The sequence below is a fragment of the Gossypium arboreum genome, chromosome 12 (assembly GCF_025698485.1).
Source record: "Gossypium arboreum isolate Shixiya-1 chromosome 12, ASM2569848v2, whole genome shotgun sequence".
In the NCBI taxonomy this organism is placed as follows: Eukaryota; Viridiplantae; Streptophyta; class Magnoliopsida; order Malvales; family Malvaceae; genus Gossypium; species Gossypium arboreum.
In genome coordinates this window covers 113,307,954-113,325,028 of record NC_069081.1, presented here as the reverse complement: position 1 = coordinate 113,325,028, position 17,075 = coordinate 113,307,954, and the positions used below count along the sequence as shown (strand labels likewise).

The 17,075-nt window shown below is 25.7% G+C and overlaps 1 protein-coding gene across 1 annotated transcript; it reads left to right on the top strand.

Annotated features, from left to right (window-relative positions):
* Window positions 1-1,374: 1,374 nt before the first annotated feature.
* LOC108477722 (transcriptional regulator SUPERMAN-like) lies at window positions 1,375-5,960 on the top strand. The gene is made up of 2 exons (XM_017780229.2): window positions 1,375-1,403; window positions 5,107-5,960. Exons 1-2 carry the CDS (start codon window positions 1,375-1,377, stop codon window positions 5,720-5,722), a joined length of 645 nt encoding a protein of 214 aa, XP_017635718.1. The 3' UTR covers window positions 5,723-5,960.
* The last annotated feature ends 11,115 nt before the right edge of the window (window positions 5,961-17,075 follow it).

Below are 17,075 nucleotides of genomic sequence, written 5' to 3'. Positions count from 1 at the left end.
TTTTTAAAATTCAATATGGATTAAATTTGTCTCTTTTAAACCAATCAAAGTAATTTAAAATCTGTGAATCCCGTGTGTTTGTTTAATAGTTAGGGTATTCACCGTATCAGGTGTGACCTGAGTTCGAGTCGCGCTAGTCACGTTACAACATTTACAAAGAATATATAAACATCGAGAACTAAACTTATTATCATACCAATTAAAATGTCGTATAATTGACAAAAAGGTGACAAAAAAAAAACTTTACCTCTAGCTATAAGAAAGAAAAAAACTAGTAATAAGATGCATTTTGAAATCGTATTTACTAACATCAGGAGATATATTAAAGGAAAAGGTAGGAATAAGTAGAGCAAATTTTGTGTAGGCAATTAGCATAAAAAGTCGTCACTGAAAGTTTGCCATGTGAGCCTCTTCGGCACGTGTAATGGAAGAGGCCCAAACATCAATGCCTTCCCATGTGCCTTTCAAGGTTTCGGCCTTTCCCCCAACTCCACGCTCCCACGTGACACCAGTTTTTGCAGGCTGGTTCAGATCTGTTGGGGCCTTCCCATTCGCCGTTGCCCATCGGTCTCTGATTATTAACCCTAATTTTACCAAATTCCACGGATTTTGATTGTTGAATGATGGGATTTTCCCAACCTGTGCAGTATCCCCCACAACTGGAATTTGCTTATAGGCGAGTCATGGCCATTAAAATGTACAAAAACAAACACACACACATATATTGTGATGCCTCCATAACATTCATATAATACATATGAAAAATTGAGGTTTAAAATGGGAAATTCATGCAATGCTCAAAACCATTACTTATCACAATAAAACATGTCCTCAGTCCTCACCTCCAAAAGATAAAACCAATGGAGAGAATATTGTGCCACTGATGATGAAGACACCCATTTCTCTTGACTCTAATGTTCATTTTTAAATATAAACTTCAGAAAGAGCTTTTTAATTCAAGTGGGACTTTTTTCGAAAAGATAATTAACACTTTTGATGAATGGAACAGTACTCGTTTCCCAATAAGTTACAAAGAAAGAATAATTATATAGATTACACAATAGATAATAATAATAATAATAATAATAATGGTGGAGATAAAGCATATTGAATGGAGCCAAAAGAGTCCAGATATAGGAGGGAAAGCATATGAAAAATGCAAAGCCTGGGATAGAGACTAGAGACAATATATGGAAGATTGGCAAGCTGTGCCTTTATAATATATAAATAACATTAACATTTTTATTAAGTCAACCAAACAAATTATAAAAAGAAAGAGAGGTAGTTGTTAAAATAAAAATATCAACAATTATGGCTTCAATTCAAAAAGAAAAAAAGGAAAAAAATGGTTAGATTGGAATTTGTAAGATACATATGGAACCTTTGTTGTATGCTGCATGCAGGTTTGTTGGATTCTGGAAGACAGAAAGGACTATGTCCATTTCTGGATTGGGTCCAATATTTGTATTAGCCAAATAGGGTAATTACAACTGTACACACACACACAAAAAAAAAACCCAAAAACACAATAAATAATAAACATATTGGCTGCTTTTATACTATAATATCCAAAAACAACAATAATAATTCATATGATTTTTTTTATTGTTTTTCTTGTTTTTAGTTTTTTTTTTTATAGAAATTTTGTCATACTTGTATGCATGTAGAAACTACATATTTAGAAATAATAAAATGTAAGATTTGAAACTAATAATGATACAATATGTACAAAATTGAAATAAAAATTTATTTTAAATTATGAGTAGAAGGAAATTTAAATAGGTAAATGCATCATATTAATAATATCAAACGTAATGTTTGAAACTAATAATGACAACACATATGTAATATGTACAAAATTAAAATAAATAATAGTTTAAATTGTGAGTAAAAAGAAATTTAAATAAATAAACACACTAGATTAAGAATATTAAATGTTGGTATTTTCAGTTTTCTTAAGTTGGTGTTGAGTTGATTTGTGACACCAATATTATAAATGTATATAAATAATGTGGGTGAAATAATTTGTGTAATAACATTGAAATGTATAAAAATATTAAGATAAAGCTTTAATTGATTGAAGTGGTAAAGAAAATATTTTTAAGGATTTAGGGTATGGTCAAATTTTAACATTTATAACTTTTTTAAATAATAAAAAAATATTAAAACACTTTCATAATAATATAACTCTTTTAAAATATAAATGTTTTGTTGCATGTTCTTTTACATGTTTAATTTTAAATAACGTAATTTAAATTATTTATTGTTACCTATCATTGATAGTGACCGTTTCTCTTAATTTTTAAATAATATACAAATTTAGAACTATATAAGAAAGTAAAATATAATATTATAAATTTTAAAAAATAAAATTATATAAAGCAACATACAATAATTATAATAATAGTTAATGATAAATATAAAAGATATTTATGCTAAATTAATAAACACATTTAAGAATAATGATTGAATAATAATCGCTGAAATTTGACATTCTTTTAAAACAAATCCATAAAACATCTTTTCATCTGCACCAAACAAATAACAAATAGATTTAAAAAAGAAAAAGGCAGTTATGAGAGTGCTTACTTCACACAATATAAACAACTTGTAGAAAATTTTAAATATCAATATCATAATATTATATTACTTCATCATCAATTAAAATAATTTTCGATTGCTCTCTATTGCTATTGCTATTATTTTTCGACTATGATTTAATATTGCCTCTTTGAAAAACCATTAACGCTTCAATTTTTTTTATATAATTCTAATCATCTCTTACATTACCGATAATTTTTTCTAGATGCTACTTGATTGAATATGCCTAACTACTGGATGTTATTTATAAATCTAAACTTAAATTTTAATTGTTATATAATTCTAATATTAATTAAGTGATAATTAAGATGTTTGGAGTTCTATTCAAGCAATAACTTTATTTTATATCAATAAAATTAACACGATTTAAAAAAATTAACACAACTCTTTTATGTCAAATTTTTAATTAATGATTGTAAATTAAATTATAATTATAATTATCACAATTTTCCTATATTTTATACTTAGAGTTATATTTAAGTAATAACTCTATTTCAAAATTAGCACAAAATTTTAAACTAATAATTATAAATAAAATTGTAATTATTTTTAAAGTTAAGTTAGTAATATGATGGAAAAAAACCATTATCTTGCTTTCAAAAGTTTCTCTAAACTCAAGCTTTTATATATACTAGTTTCTAATAACAAATGTATTGCATGTAATTTTACGCGTTTAATTTTTTAATTAATTTTCTAAATATTTTATTTTTTTGTTGAACCAAATATTATATTTTAATTATTTTAATTAGTGTAAAAGGATTTTTATTTTTCAATTATTAAATATAATTAAACTACATTAACTTATTTAACAATTTAGTTACTATAATAGTAAAAAATTTCAAAAATTATATCATTTGTTTTTTGTTATGGTTTTCAAACCTTTTTAAAAATAACTAAAATTATTAATTTTCAATTGATTTAATTCTTTCAATGAATTATCAACCAATATCTAAATTAAAATATAAAATTAATTAATAATTATAAAACCTACCTTCATAAAAATAATTAAAATTAAATTAAATTAACAATAAAATTACATTAAATTAAAAAATAAATACTAATAATATTACAAAAACATTTTAATGTTGTTAATCTTAATCTTCTTTTTTTTTTATGAATTACAATTACAAAACAAAACTCGTACAACAAATGCGACTAGCACGATCCGAAATCAGGCCATACCTAAGGCAGAAAAAACTCTTAATTATTAGGCCATGGTGTTGAATATTAATCTTCTTATTGAATGATAACACCCTCATCATCTTCTTCAATCAAGAGGATTCTTGTTTGCTTTATAATACAGTTAATTATATTTTATATTCATATAATAACGTCTTTTAAAAATTTTAAAATATATATATATCAATCTATTTCCATCTAAATCTAACAATAGAAATAAAAATAAATCAAGCATTGATTTATCGAATTATATTTAATGATATCTTTGTATTCTTTATTATTTTAAAATCTATCCAAAGAATTAATAGTTAATTGATATCACTTTTGTTATTATCTGATAATAATTAGAAATACATGAATAGATTATTATTTTAATGTAAATTTAGTAATATGGAACTTAATTTGGACATCCGAATTACACGAGTGGAAAATAACTTTGGAATAGGATACAGTTTTCAGAAGATGATGATCGGCCTATTATTTTTTAACCTAGGCTTCAAGTACTGGGCCTTGATATCATCCAAATACTTTTGATCCATAGCCTGCAACACCTTAAAGAATGGCCCAAAATTAAAAATGGATCACTGAAAATGACATGCTCTATCATTCTCTCTATCTTCTCAATGACTTTTTTTTTTTTTTTTTTATGATTCTCTCTATCTTCTCAATGCTCTATGATTATGATTCATCTATTTTAGTGTTTGAGCTTAATCTCGTTCAACTAGAATGATAATCAAGTAAAAAAAATTATTATAATATTGACTTCTAAATTTAAATTTGGCTCAAACGTTTAAGGAAAAAATTGACTTCTGCTTCTTTAAATTACTTGTTGGTACTTTGTTTTGATGTATGCAAAGATGAATTATCACTTCCCTTCTTCCTTTTATCTTGTCCTACTTGAAAGTTAAAATCATGCATACTTAATAAATAAGGTGTGAAATTAAATTAATGTGGTTAAGAAAATTTTTGTTGTTCGATAAGAACAACATTAATCTAGTCATGGATGTGAGACCGATATATATACACACACGTATACATCCCACATAGAGGAATAGGATAGTAGAGTCATGAGTGACCAAAGTTGTTAAAAATGTCAATCAACTTGGCAAAGTTCCAAATGCATATACAAGATTTTGGGTGATGTATATGCCCGGTGCTAGGGTTTCATTTTGTCTCTACCTTTCCCTCTTAGTTTGAGCCCATACCGTACCCATATATTTAACCCAATTTCGCATTTCAACTCTCTATATCACCTGTCTTAAATGTGTCTAGCCTAGTGCCATGGCTGCTGTCTTAAAAGTCAGTTCAACCTCCACAAAATCATAGTCTGCCTAACCCTAACTTAATGCCTGCCTCGTGCATGTGGAACCCTAAGGCTCAACCTCAAGCTGCAGACGATGATTCCTGGGAGGTTAGGGCCTTTGCAGAGGACATAGGTAATGTTTTGGGCACAACTTGGCCGCCAAGGTCGTATACTTGCTCTTTCTGCGCAAGGGAATTCCGTTCGGCTCAAGCCCTTGGAGGTCACATGAACGTGCACCGCCGTGACAGGGCTGGCCTTCACCAAACGTACCCTGCAACTGATGCATTTAGGGATCCTGCAACTTCCTCAATATTATCTGCTACTGCTATTTCCTCGTCTACCCTCTTAATCCCGACCCAACATTTCCCCCAGAATGCCGGCTTCTGTCTCCTTCACCACCATGATGGGGTTCCCGCTTCTCAACCTATGAATGCATGCTCCATCGATTCACCTTCCACCCTTGTCTCTATTTCACCATATCCCCCTCCGGTAATGCCTCCCAGGTTCAGCAATTCTTCTTCTCTCTATTACAGTAATCTTAATGGTGGGAGCAATGCTGGCGGCATCAACTTCAGGGAAACATCCATTGGAGAGCTTGATCTAGAGCTTCGACTAGGGCATCCGCCACCAACATCTTGATCCAAAAATTCAAAGAGAGTGAGTGTCCAATTTATATATATATATATATATATATCAATTTGAGGAAGAAAGAGTGCGTATAAAATAACAGTCTAGTTCCGATCTCTTGGTGTGTGAGATTTTTATTTCTATTTTTTCAATGCTTATATAAGATCTTCTTTACCTAAATATGTATGAAGGTGGAATATCAAGGAGAAAATAAATTCTAAGTAAAACGAAAATGTAAATGTAAAGTGAAAGAAAAAAAAGAAGAAGAGAGGGAATTATTAGTAAATTTTTAGAAGAATATATAAGATTAGGGTTTGATTGAAAGACTGGTAACGCTTGCAATGCATGCAGATACTGTGTTTTCTTGGAGAAAATGAAAGGAAAATAAGGGGGGAGAGGAGAAAACAATTTTTTTTAAAATTTTTTTTAAAAAAGTTATATTATTTTTAATTAATACTCTTGGATTGAGGATAAAAAATTTGGGTACAGGGAAACAAAATTAAACCTCAAAATAAATGAAGCCAAAATATTTTATTTTTGCTGAACGTAAATATGATGGTGTACTCATCATGACAATAAAATAAGTAGCTCTCTGAATTCAAAAAAATATTTTAAAAAATTGGCTTGGTGCCATATGTCATTATTTTGTATGTAGATATGTGGCTGCCTCTCAGTCTCACTAACTTGATATTATTATTTTCACATGGCAGAAAAATTAAATAAATCAACCTCAACAAACTTTCCTCTCAACTTGATGTTCAAAGCAACATTTAAATTAGCCTTTATTGCAATGCGTTGAGTTATTAATTTGTTTGCTAATGAGTGATTCACATCTTTTTTTAATTTTGATTATTAACTTACTCCTCAACCCTACCACCTATGTCACATCAATGGAGAGTAGTCATTCTTGGCTCAATAACTATTGTGTTGGAACTTGGAAGCCCAAATGAGCAGATAATTAGTATAAAACCACATTAAATTAAAAAATAATTTAAATTGTGAGTAAATAGAAATTTAAATAAGTAAATATATCATATTAAGAATATTAAATATATTCTAATTATTTATTATAGTCATTGAATTGATATTAATCGGCGACATTATCATTAAGATTATGGTATACTCATGATGTGAGTGAAAATAATTATATGATATATTTATTAACAACTTACATAAAAGTTAAATGTTATTTTAGTTGGAATGGTAGAGTTAAGTTATTGTATGATTTGGATTTTGGGTTCAAATCTCGTTATAAGCATGAATTTTTGTAAATTTTATATAAAAGATAAAAATATCCTTAAATTAATATTTATTATCTTATTAAAATAAGGAAATTTTAATAGTTTAATAATTGAGTTAAGATTAGTGTTAATTTTTGGTATTGCTGTGGGTGTGTTGCCTATTTTTTCGATTACTCATTAGTTTGGTTTTATATAAATTTAATTAGGGATGTTTAAACTTCAATTAAAATCGAATTAACTGACTGAATCAATATAGTTCAATTAATCGGTCAATGGCTGAACTTAGTTCTATTAATAATTTTTGAAATTTCGATTATTGGCTAATTCAATTTAAAATCGAGTAATTAACTGAACTTAATAATTATGTAGTATTTCAAGACTTTAAATTTCGCTTAATTTGGTTAACTTGCAAGACAAATCTACATTATCAATATATATTTTTGATATGTTTTATATTTGTTATAACTAAAAGATAAAAACATAAAAGTTTCGATTAAATCAATTAACCAACTTAATTAACCAAAATATTTCAGTTCGATTAATTTTTTTCAAAAAAATTTGATTCGATTAACAGTTAAAAAATTATAAAATTCAATTAATACTAATTTAATTCACCAATAACCGAACCTATCATTTAAACAACCCTAAATTCAATTCCATGTCGAATTTATATTTGTACTTATATAATATAATGAAAATTTCCCAACAAAACCTAATATTTATTTTCTTTGTAAGTTTTGCGTTGTGAAAATTAGAGCATCAACAAAGACTTTTTTTACGATGGCCAAAAAAAAAAAAAAAAAAAAAAGACTTTAAAATGGTTGTGCGTGAGAAATAAGCATGTTAAAAAATAATATAAATTGTGGAAAATGAAAATCACATCTGAAAATGAAATATAACTTTATTTGTTTTCTTTTAATTCTGGTTAACCATTTTGTAATACCCAAACTTCATTGGCAAGAAACACTGCAATGTGACTAAAATCCAACTCCAATCCGCATCACAAACATCCTTCATATACACTTTACCCTTTTGCTTTTCTATTTTTCTAATTAATTACTTGCCTCCTAAGAATATATTACCTACTACTACTTCTTCTTCTTTTTTTAATATTAATTGATAATTACTTCTAGAGATCCAGTGCTCATGGAGTAAACGACTTTCAACAGTGTTTAATCCTTCTAATGTAATTATTTTCAATAAAATAAAATGTGTGGACAATTTTTAAAAAATATATAGCATGAGAATGTAATCAGAAGTAGGGAAGAAGATAGAAAATTTTTCCAGAGGGGTCCGAAATTAAATTGTAACTTTTACGATAGTAAAATGTAATTTTACCATTTAAATAACTTATATTTTTATAATTTTAAAGGACTAAATCAAATTTATATCATTTTATGGCAACAAAGTACAATTTTATTTTTACTATTTTAAAATTTTAAAAGGCATAAATAAAAAAAATTATTTTAAAGGGATTGAGACCCTTACCAGTCCCTCCTAGATACCGCCCTGACCTTAGAAGATTATGAGATTAAAATTGTAACCCATTACACTTCCTTATAGTTGTTAATATAACAACTCCTTTAACCTATATTAAGTAAAAAAGCTCTCTATGTGAACATGAGCTGTAAAGTTACATATTTTATTGGGTTTTACTTAACATTAAGCAAAACTAATCAATTCTTGTAATCACAAAAGAGCTGAAAAAACATAGGAAATTACCTAACATTACCTTACTTTACTACCCTTTTATATGAAAATTACCTGACTAATCCCTCTAATATCAATAAATAAGCAAATAAGTTTTTCTATTAAAAATACAAATTGAGTCTTTATATATATATATTTTTAAATGAAAGCAAGTTAGGGAAATTGATAATGATATTAATTAAAATCATCCAAAATACTAATGTGACATTGATGATGATGACTAGGATATAATAAAACGATGATTATTTAATATGATGTATATTTCAATTAAAACAAATTTGTATACTTGATAATTATTAATTTATTATAAAAGTTGACATATCATTTTAAAAAAAGAATTATTTTGATTTAATAGTAAAATTAGTTGAATTTTTAGATTTCAAAATAAAGAATTTAATGTATAAAAGAAATGAGACACGTAACATAATTTTGTTTCTTAACTTAAGAAAAGTACATTACAAGTACACCAAATATTAACCCTTAATAATATATTGATATAATTAATTTTAATTAATAAAAATAAAAATAAAATTGTGAAAAAAATGTTCTAAAAAAAAGGTTTGGCCGAATTTCCATTCTATTAATATGATTAGGTTCTTTCTTTGTAATTAATGGAATCATCTTTAGGTCAACTGTCATCTATGTTTCACTTTTTCTTTTTTGGGTTCAATTTTATTAATTAGAACCAATCATATTTTTATTTATTCGCTAAAGTAATAAGTAAATCAAAGTAAATAAAAATAGACAACATGACATATTAGTTTTTATAATAAATTAATAATAATTACATGTACTTTTTAATTAAAATTGATATATATACTATAACATTTTAAGGACACAATAAAAGAAAATAATCCCTATGCAACATATCTAAGAAATTGTCATTTGATATATTAAATATATGTCACGTGTCTTTATTGACTAAAATTTAAAATGAATATTATTTCAATTTAATTTTCATATGAAAATATATAAACATTGAATACTCATTTACATAACAAAAATCATACATGTCAAAAATCTTTACTATAATTAGTTTAGTCATAGGTTACTGAAAAATATAAATATGTGCATACTCAGATCAATTTTAATTTATTCTTAATATTAAGTTATTATATACTATTTTAATATCCAATATAGGACATAGTTCGAGTCCCAAAACTTTAAATTTTACTCATTCATTGGTACATTCATTTTTTAATTATTGAAAATTGAATTTTATATATAACATTCCTTTCTTTAGTAGATAGATGAAAAATATATTAAATATATTATTGAAATTACAATTTATTAATTTAGTTACCAATTATGTATTTTTTTCTTTTGAAGAAGTTAAATTTTTTCTTTGTTTAATAGCTTAATTTATATAATATCTTTGAATTATATTTTCACTCTTTTATAAGAGTAAATCATAATTAGAAGTAATATCAAACCATTCAAATTTAATTTAAATATTAAAATTTTTATCTTAATCTATATGAATTATAATTTAAACTATCATCATTATAAAAATAAAATATTTATATTATTTTCATTTCTTTAATGATAATATTTATAAAATGTTACAAAATTTGTACTATTTTTGATAATTCAATATAATATAATTTAATTAATATATATAAATAATTCATAAATTGCTCCAAATAAACTAATTATGTTATAAATAAATATTTTATCATGTCCTAGACATCATCGTCGATGTCATGCTACATGTGCCCTATGTCATGTCAAAATTCCGTATGCTTACGGGTAACACCATTTTCAGTTTTACCAAGTTACTTCCAATAATTAACGACTTGATTGATCCAACTTTTAATAAAGGGATTTCTTTGCTCACTTCTTGATATTAGAGTAGCTCCTCACTAACTACACCAAAATTTATCACATACGTACCGTCTCCATTCATTTTACTATTTTTATTACACATTTACTTATTATTTAGGCATAATAATAAAATTATTGTAGCGACGTAAAAATTTTGTTTTGGATTCGGGTCGCTAAGTGTGGCGATTAAAAACTTGAAAATTGAAATTTGGTTTAAAATAAACCGGGAGTCGCCACCGATCTTTTTCTAGGTGTGATCGGACACCTATTAGATTTCTTTTTAAAAATCGAGGAAAGGGCCGAGTTAAGGTCTACGTTAAAAGCCAGAGAAAAATTAGGGTTCGGGAGTCGGTTACGCGCGAAGAAGGTATTAGCACCCTCGCGACACCCAAAAATTGGCATCTCATAAACAAGTGTTGTCTTGATTTTCAAAAATATGAGTTCAAAGTAATATTCAATCGTGATCCAATTCAAAAGACGAAAACTTTCAATTTTTTTATTTTGAGAAGGATATGCCGTCTTAACACGAGCCTAAAAATTTCATCCAACATAGCGATGAAACTTACGGCCTAATGTTACATCGATAAATTGCCTCGCTTATTTAAAAACAAGAATAAGATTTTTGTCTTTATGCTAAGCAAATTGATGTGAAATAAAAATAAAAATAAATAAAGGAACTAGAAATATATGGAAGTGAACAACGAGTATGACAAGAATATAAGAAAATAACAATAATACATGCAAGATTAAATGTAATAATAATATAAGATACGAGAAAACAATAAATACACGTATATATAAAAATGGTATTAAGAGTATATACGTAACGTACGTGAGAAATATATATACATAATATATTTAATATGAACATATACAGTATACATATATAATAATATACATGAAAAGTAAAAAGAATACATAACTAATAATAGAAAAGATATATACACATACATAAAAGTGTATGAATAGTAAAGAAGTATACAATAAAGAACATTAAAAATGTATATGTATAATTTATAAATATAGAAATATATACATACATTAGAAATAATAATATGAAAAGAAGACCATTAGTATATTACATAAATACATACATGCACATATATATAAATAAAAGTATTAGAAATATATAATATAATATTAGAGGTATACATAAAAATATAACTAGTAATATTAAAATATATATATAAAATATATATTAAAAGACTTATATATAACATATATGAAAAACATATAATATTAAACATTTACATAAAAATACCTGTAAAATATTAGAAGCATATATAAATAGTACTTATAAAAATACGTATATGATATAATATTGAAATATTTACATCATAACATGATAGGAAAGTAATAATATCATTAAAGTAAAATCAATAATAATATATACATACATACGTACATATATATATTAAGATATATATATATATATATATAAATGATAAGATCTATAATAATAATAAATACAATACATTAAAAATGAGAAAAAGTAAGAAAAATGACTAAATGAACTATAATCGAAATTTTTGGGGCAAATTTAGAATAAAAACAGAAGAGAGGGACTCATTCGAACACGCGTGCATGTAGTGGGGACCAAAGAGAAATTTTCCAACGCCTTTAAAACGGTGTGCATCAAGGGAACCAAATTGCGCGCAATAATGCGTTAATAGGGTCAATTTGCAAAAATTATAAGTCGATTTAAAACATAAAAATGCGGAAGGACTGATTGCGAAATAACCCTCTCTAAAAAACACGCGGATCCTTGTCCGGAGCGGGTCGGATCGGTCGACCCACCTCAAAACAAATCGTTTTTGTTCAAATCTGGTACCAAAACGGTACTGTTTCACCGGCTATAAATAGCCTAAAAATCAAAAAAAACATTTGTGAGGTGGGAAAGAAAAAAAAAAAAGAAGAGAGAAAGGAGAGGGAGAAAGGAGAGGGGAGAGGGAAGGAGAGAGCTCGGCCACGGGCCGTCATCGGCCGGTAGCCGGACGGTCACGGAGCCCATGCCAGCCGGCGCCGCCACCATGAGGTAAATTTTTTTTTTATGTTATTTATTTATTTATTTATATTTTATGTTTTAATATATAAGTTAAAACTTAAAACTGACTTGAAATAAAAGAGAAAAAAAAAATCACCTTAGGGTTTTTTGTTTCTTCAACCTCTGATTTGATGATGTTATGGTATTTAAATGCTGATGAATGTAGTATTTGCTAAAAATCGAATGTTTTTTCTCTTTGATTGAATTTTTTTGGAACCCCTTTTACAGTGTTTTGTTCCGCTTCTTATAGCCTGCTTCTGTTACACTTTTATTATTATTTTTGCCATTCTTCTCTGCTTTTTGTCTGCTGTTGTTTGTTGTTTTGCAGGGCATGGGCGATGGTGGCATGCGTGGTGGCTCTACATGCGAGGGGCGCCAGGGTATGGGGCTGATGGCTGATGTCAGAACAAGTGGAAGCCGAACATGGGGGCTAGGGTTTTGATTGTAGATGGGCTAGGGTCAGTGGGTTAGTTTTAGGTGGGCTGATGAAATTAGGGTGGGTATTAGGTTGGAATGGGTTGTAGTGGGCCATTCGGGTTTGGGTTAGATATTGGGCTGTTTTGTATTGGTTAAGGGGCTTGGGTAATTGGGTTTTGGGTTTGGCCCAAAATTGGCCTGTACAATTATCTTTCAACATTTATATTTTTTATCAATTTAATTTTGAAGTGTTCATGAGTCGATTGGGCTAAAGCTTATTTCCAACTTTTTAAAGCCCATGTTCATTTTCGGGCTGACTCACCCTACCTAAAAAGTTTATTTTACTATTCAAAAATAACAAATACTAAAAAATATATTTTAATTGATATTTTATATACTTCTATAATTAAATTTAAATTTAAAAATATTTTTATTATTTAAATTGAATTTACTCAGTTCTTGGATAGGTCTAATTTGGTCTTTATTTTTTGAGTTAAATTTAATTGTTAATCTTTTAAAAAGTGGTCAAATCAATTTTTAAATGAAAATATTTATTAAAATATTAATATTTTAATGATATTAGTGTGATAACCTACATGACAGACCACAAGTATTTCATGTTGACGTGACATAAGTTGTTTAATATATCACATCAATAAATAATTATATAACTATATAATATTTAAAATTAAAAATTTATAAAAATTAAAACACACAAATCATTATATAAAATTTAAAAATTAATATTTTAATCAGTATCCTCATTATAAAAATAAAATTATTCTCTTTTTTTAATAACTAGAGGCTTAATTTAGATAAAAATAATAATTAAATTAATAAAATAAAATATGAAGATGTAAATTTAGTATGATGGATATCATTTATAGATATAATTTTGGCGAATTCAAGTAAATGGATACTAGGAAAAAGAAAATATATAATGAATAAAGAAAATAAAAGTAAATAGATATGTATGGTGAGAAATGGATTTAATGCGTCAATTAAATCACATGTATCTCACTGCCTTTTTCTACCGCCAAAACCATAAATTTATGGCTATTGTTTTGGGTAGCCTATACCTACCTATCAATCACTCTCTTCTAATCTTTGTAAATTGAATTTGAATCTCCCTATGTTTTTCCTTTCATACTTATCTCTCCACATATATATATATATATATATATATATTTTTGGTTATCCCATTCACTTTTCATCATTTCAAAAAATTTTTCAATCTTAACCCTAACTTTTAAACCTCAAATTTTGGTATCAATTTTAAACCCTAAATTTAAGATTTAAGATTCAGATTCGGAGTTCTAGATTCTAAATTTGAGATTCATAATTCAGAGTAAAACAGTTATTAAATTTATATGTCAATAATATAGAAAAATTATTATTTAAATAAATTATAAATATTTAATAGTGTCCTCGAAAAATTCTTTAAACTTGCATAATTTATTCAAATTTTGATAAATTTTTATTCTAATTTTAAAACCTTTTATTAGGAAAAATTATAAACAATATTTTAAATTTAAAAATTATTTTTAATTAGTATTTCAAAATTATAAAATTTAAAAATACATAAAAGTTTTGATAATTTTTATATTGTATTTAGAAATGCTTTATTTTTAGCGTTTTAAAATTTTTAAAACGCTTTAAAAATGTATACACAAATTTTATTTTGAAATAACTTTGAAAACAATTTAGATTTTTATTTTATTTTTATAAACTTATTTTAAATATATTTTTGGTAGGAATTTTATCAGATATTACCAGCATAGTATGGACGTTAATAACATGAAATCATTCTGCATAACTTGAACAGTTAAGCTCCAAAAGTCTTTAATCATGCCAGCATAGCAATATCATTAATAACATTTTTGCAAAGCTTACTATGTATACATTTAAGAAAAAAAAACTAATGTTTAATTTTTTATAGTATTTTATGTTTTTCTATCAAATACTAAATATATAATTGGCTAAATCAGATGCTTGAAATATAATTGAAATGTAAATTAATTTAAAAGATTGATTTTAAGAAATAATTAAAATATAAATGGTAATATAATTTAATATTTATTTAAAGAAATTACTGTTTATAAAATAAAATGAAAGTACATAAGAAATATTCTATAATTTTTAATTGCTAATTTGGTTTACATCATATGCAATTATAATATGAGTTTCTATTAGTATAATCAAACTTTGGTTATGGAAATGAAATTTATAATAATATAATAGCTAGTGGAGTGGTCAAATTCTATTTAAATTAAAAATAAGACTTCGTGTATGTCTTTTTTATTTTTATTTTTTATAATTAGCCGCTATTCATTGATAATTTGATGTTATTTTCCAACTTTACAAATTTTTAAAATTTGAATTAATAAAATACATTTTAATCTTCTTAAAAATAATAAAATTAATTTAATTTTTAAAAATATAAAGATATAAACTATTAAGATAATAAAATTATATTTTATTATCTTAAAAATTATAATTTAATTTTCGCTTCTTTAAAACTTCTGCTGATACATCCTCTAAGTTTCATACCAACAGGTTTCAATTGTGGATGGTACATTAAACTCGGTGGGTTTAAGAAATCAAAGAAATACAAAAACGGTGGTTGATTTGAATTATATCTCACAAAACGTTTTCATAAAGTTGGTACTAGATGCTCCGAAGCACAAGACACACAGGGGTCAACAACGTTGAGAAAACCCAAAAAATGAAACCATTGATGAGGTCACTGACTCAGTACCTAATCTTGCCATACTGTCTCCCCTCGAGGTCAATCACATCTGAGCAATCGTTGAAGGTATTTGTAAAATTAAGGTTGCAATCAGAAGCACGGGGAACATATACGATGCAAAACAAAATGAAAAGAGAGTAAATATGGTAAAATTAAAATTAGCATAATTAAATTTCCATATTAACACAAATGTTTGACGTAAATTACTATTGTTGATAAATCATGTCATTTTGAGAAAATTATGGGCTAGTCTGTCACAATTATGTCATTATGATTTATTACTAAATTAGTTGTAAAGCAAAATCGTTTACAAAAGGTACGGTAGTAATTACATTCAATTTTTGTCAAACGTTTTAACAGGAATAATGAAATGGAATTAATTGAGGTAAAATTAGTAAATTTTATAACAATATCTTTTAACGCAGTTTTTAAAATTCAATGTATTAACTGTTTTTTAAATAGTAATATAATTCAATCAAAATTATAAATATATTTAATTTTGTTGTATACTACAGAATTAGTCGTATTTTTATTACAAAATTAGCTTTAATTTACAATAAAAGGGAAACAATTTTGTTTTTAAAAGGAATGGTTTGGGTAATAATTTACTGAATTAATCGAGGTAAAATATTAATAAATAATATATTTCTAATATAACAAAAGAAAATACATACAAAATTTGCAAAACGACCCAATTTTAAGGTTATCAAAAAGTGTATTTTTGGGTCTCCGTTTCTGAAAAATAGATTAGTAAATAATTATTAAAAATATTTTTGAAGTTAATTGAGAGGTTAATTAGAGTTTAATTGAGTGAATTTAACTTAATTAAGAGTAATTAAAAAAGACTAACTTGAATAAGGGTAAAAGTTGAATTATAGATTAAAAAATAAAAGGACTAAAAGGACAATTATACAAAAATATAAATTGAGGAAGTTTATCGTAAAGAAAATCTAAAATTTTAATATATTATTATATTATTATGTTTAATGTATTATTATATTATTATATAATAAAGATATTTTGTATTTTAACTATATTATATTATATTATATTATCTATATATATATAAACTAAAGAAACAAAAGAAAGGAAATAGAAACAGAATAGGGAAGAAGCAGAAAGAAAAAAGAAAAGAAGAAATTTAAGGATTTCAAGGTTTAATTTCAAATTGATAAGTTAAATTAAGTCATTTTCTTATAATTTTGAGTTTATATGAAATTAGAACAAAATGTTATTAAGTATGTACTGAAATTTTAGAAGATATTAGATTTTTAGACATTAAATTTTAGTGAGTAAAGGTGTGAATTGGGGATTGAATTAATAGAATTTCTAACTAGAAGTGGGAGATAGAATAAATTGTAGAATAAATTATAAATTTTG

Coding starts and splice junctions, on each gene's coding strand:
- LOC108477722 (XM_017780229.2), top strand. CDS start 1,375: ATGGAACCTTTGTTGTATGCTGCATGCAG. Junction 1,404..5,106: donor TTGTTGTATGCTGCATGCAG/GTTTGTTGGATT, acceptor ACAAAATCATAG/TCTGCCTAACCCTAACTTAA.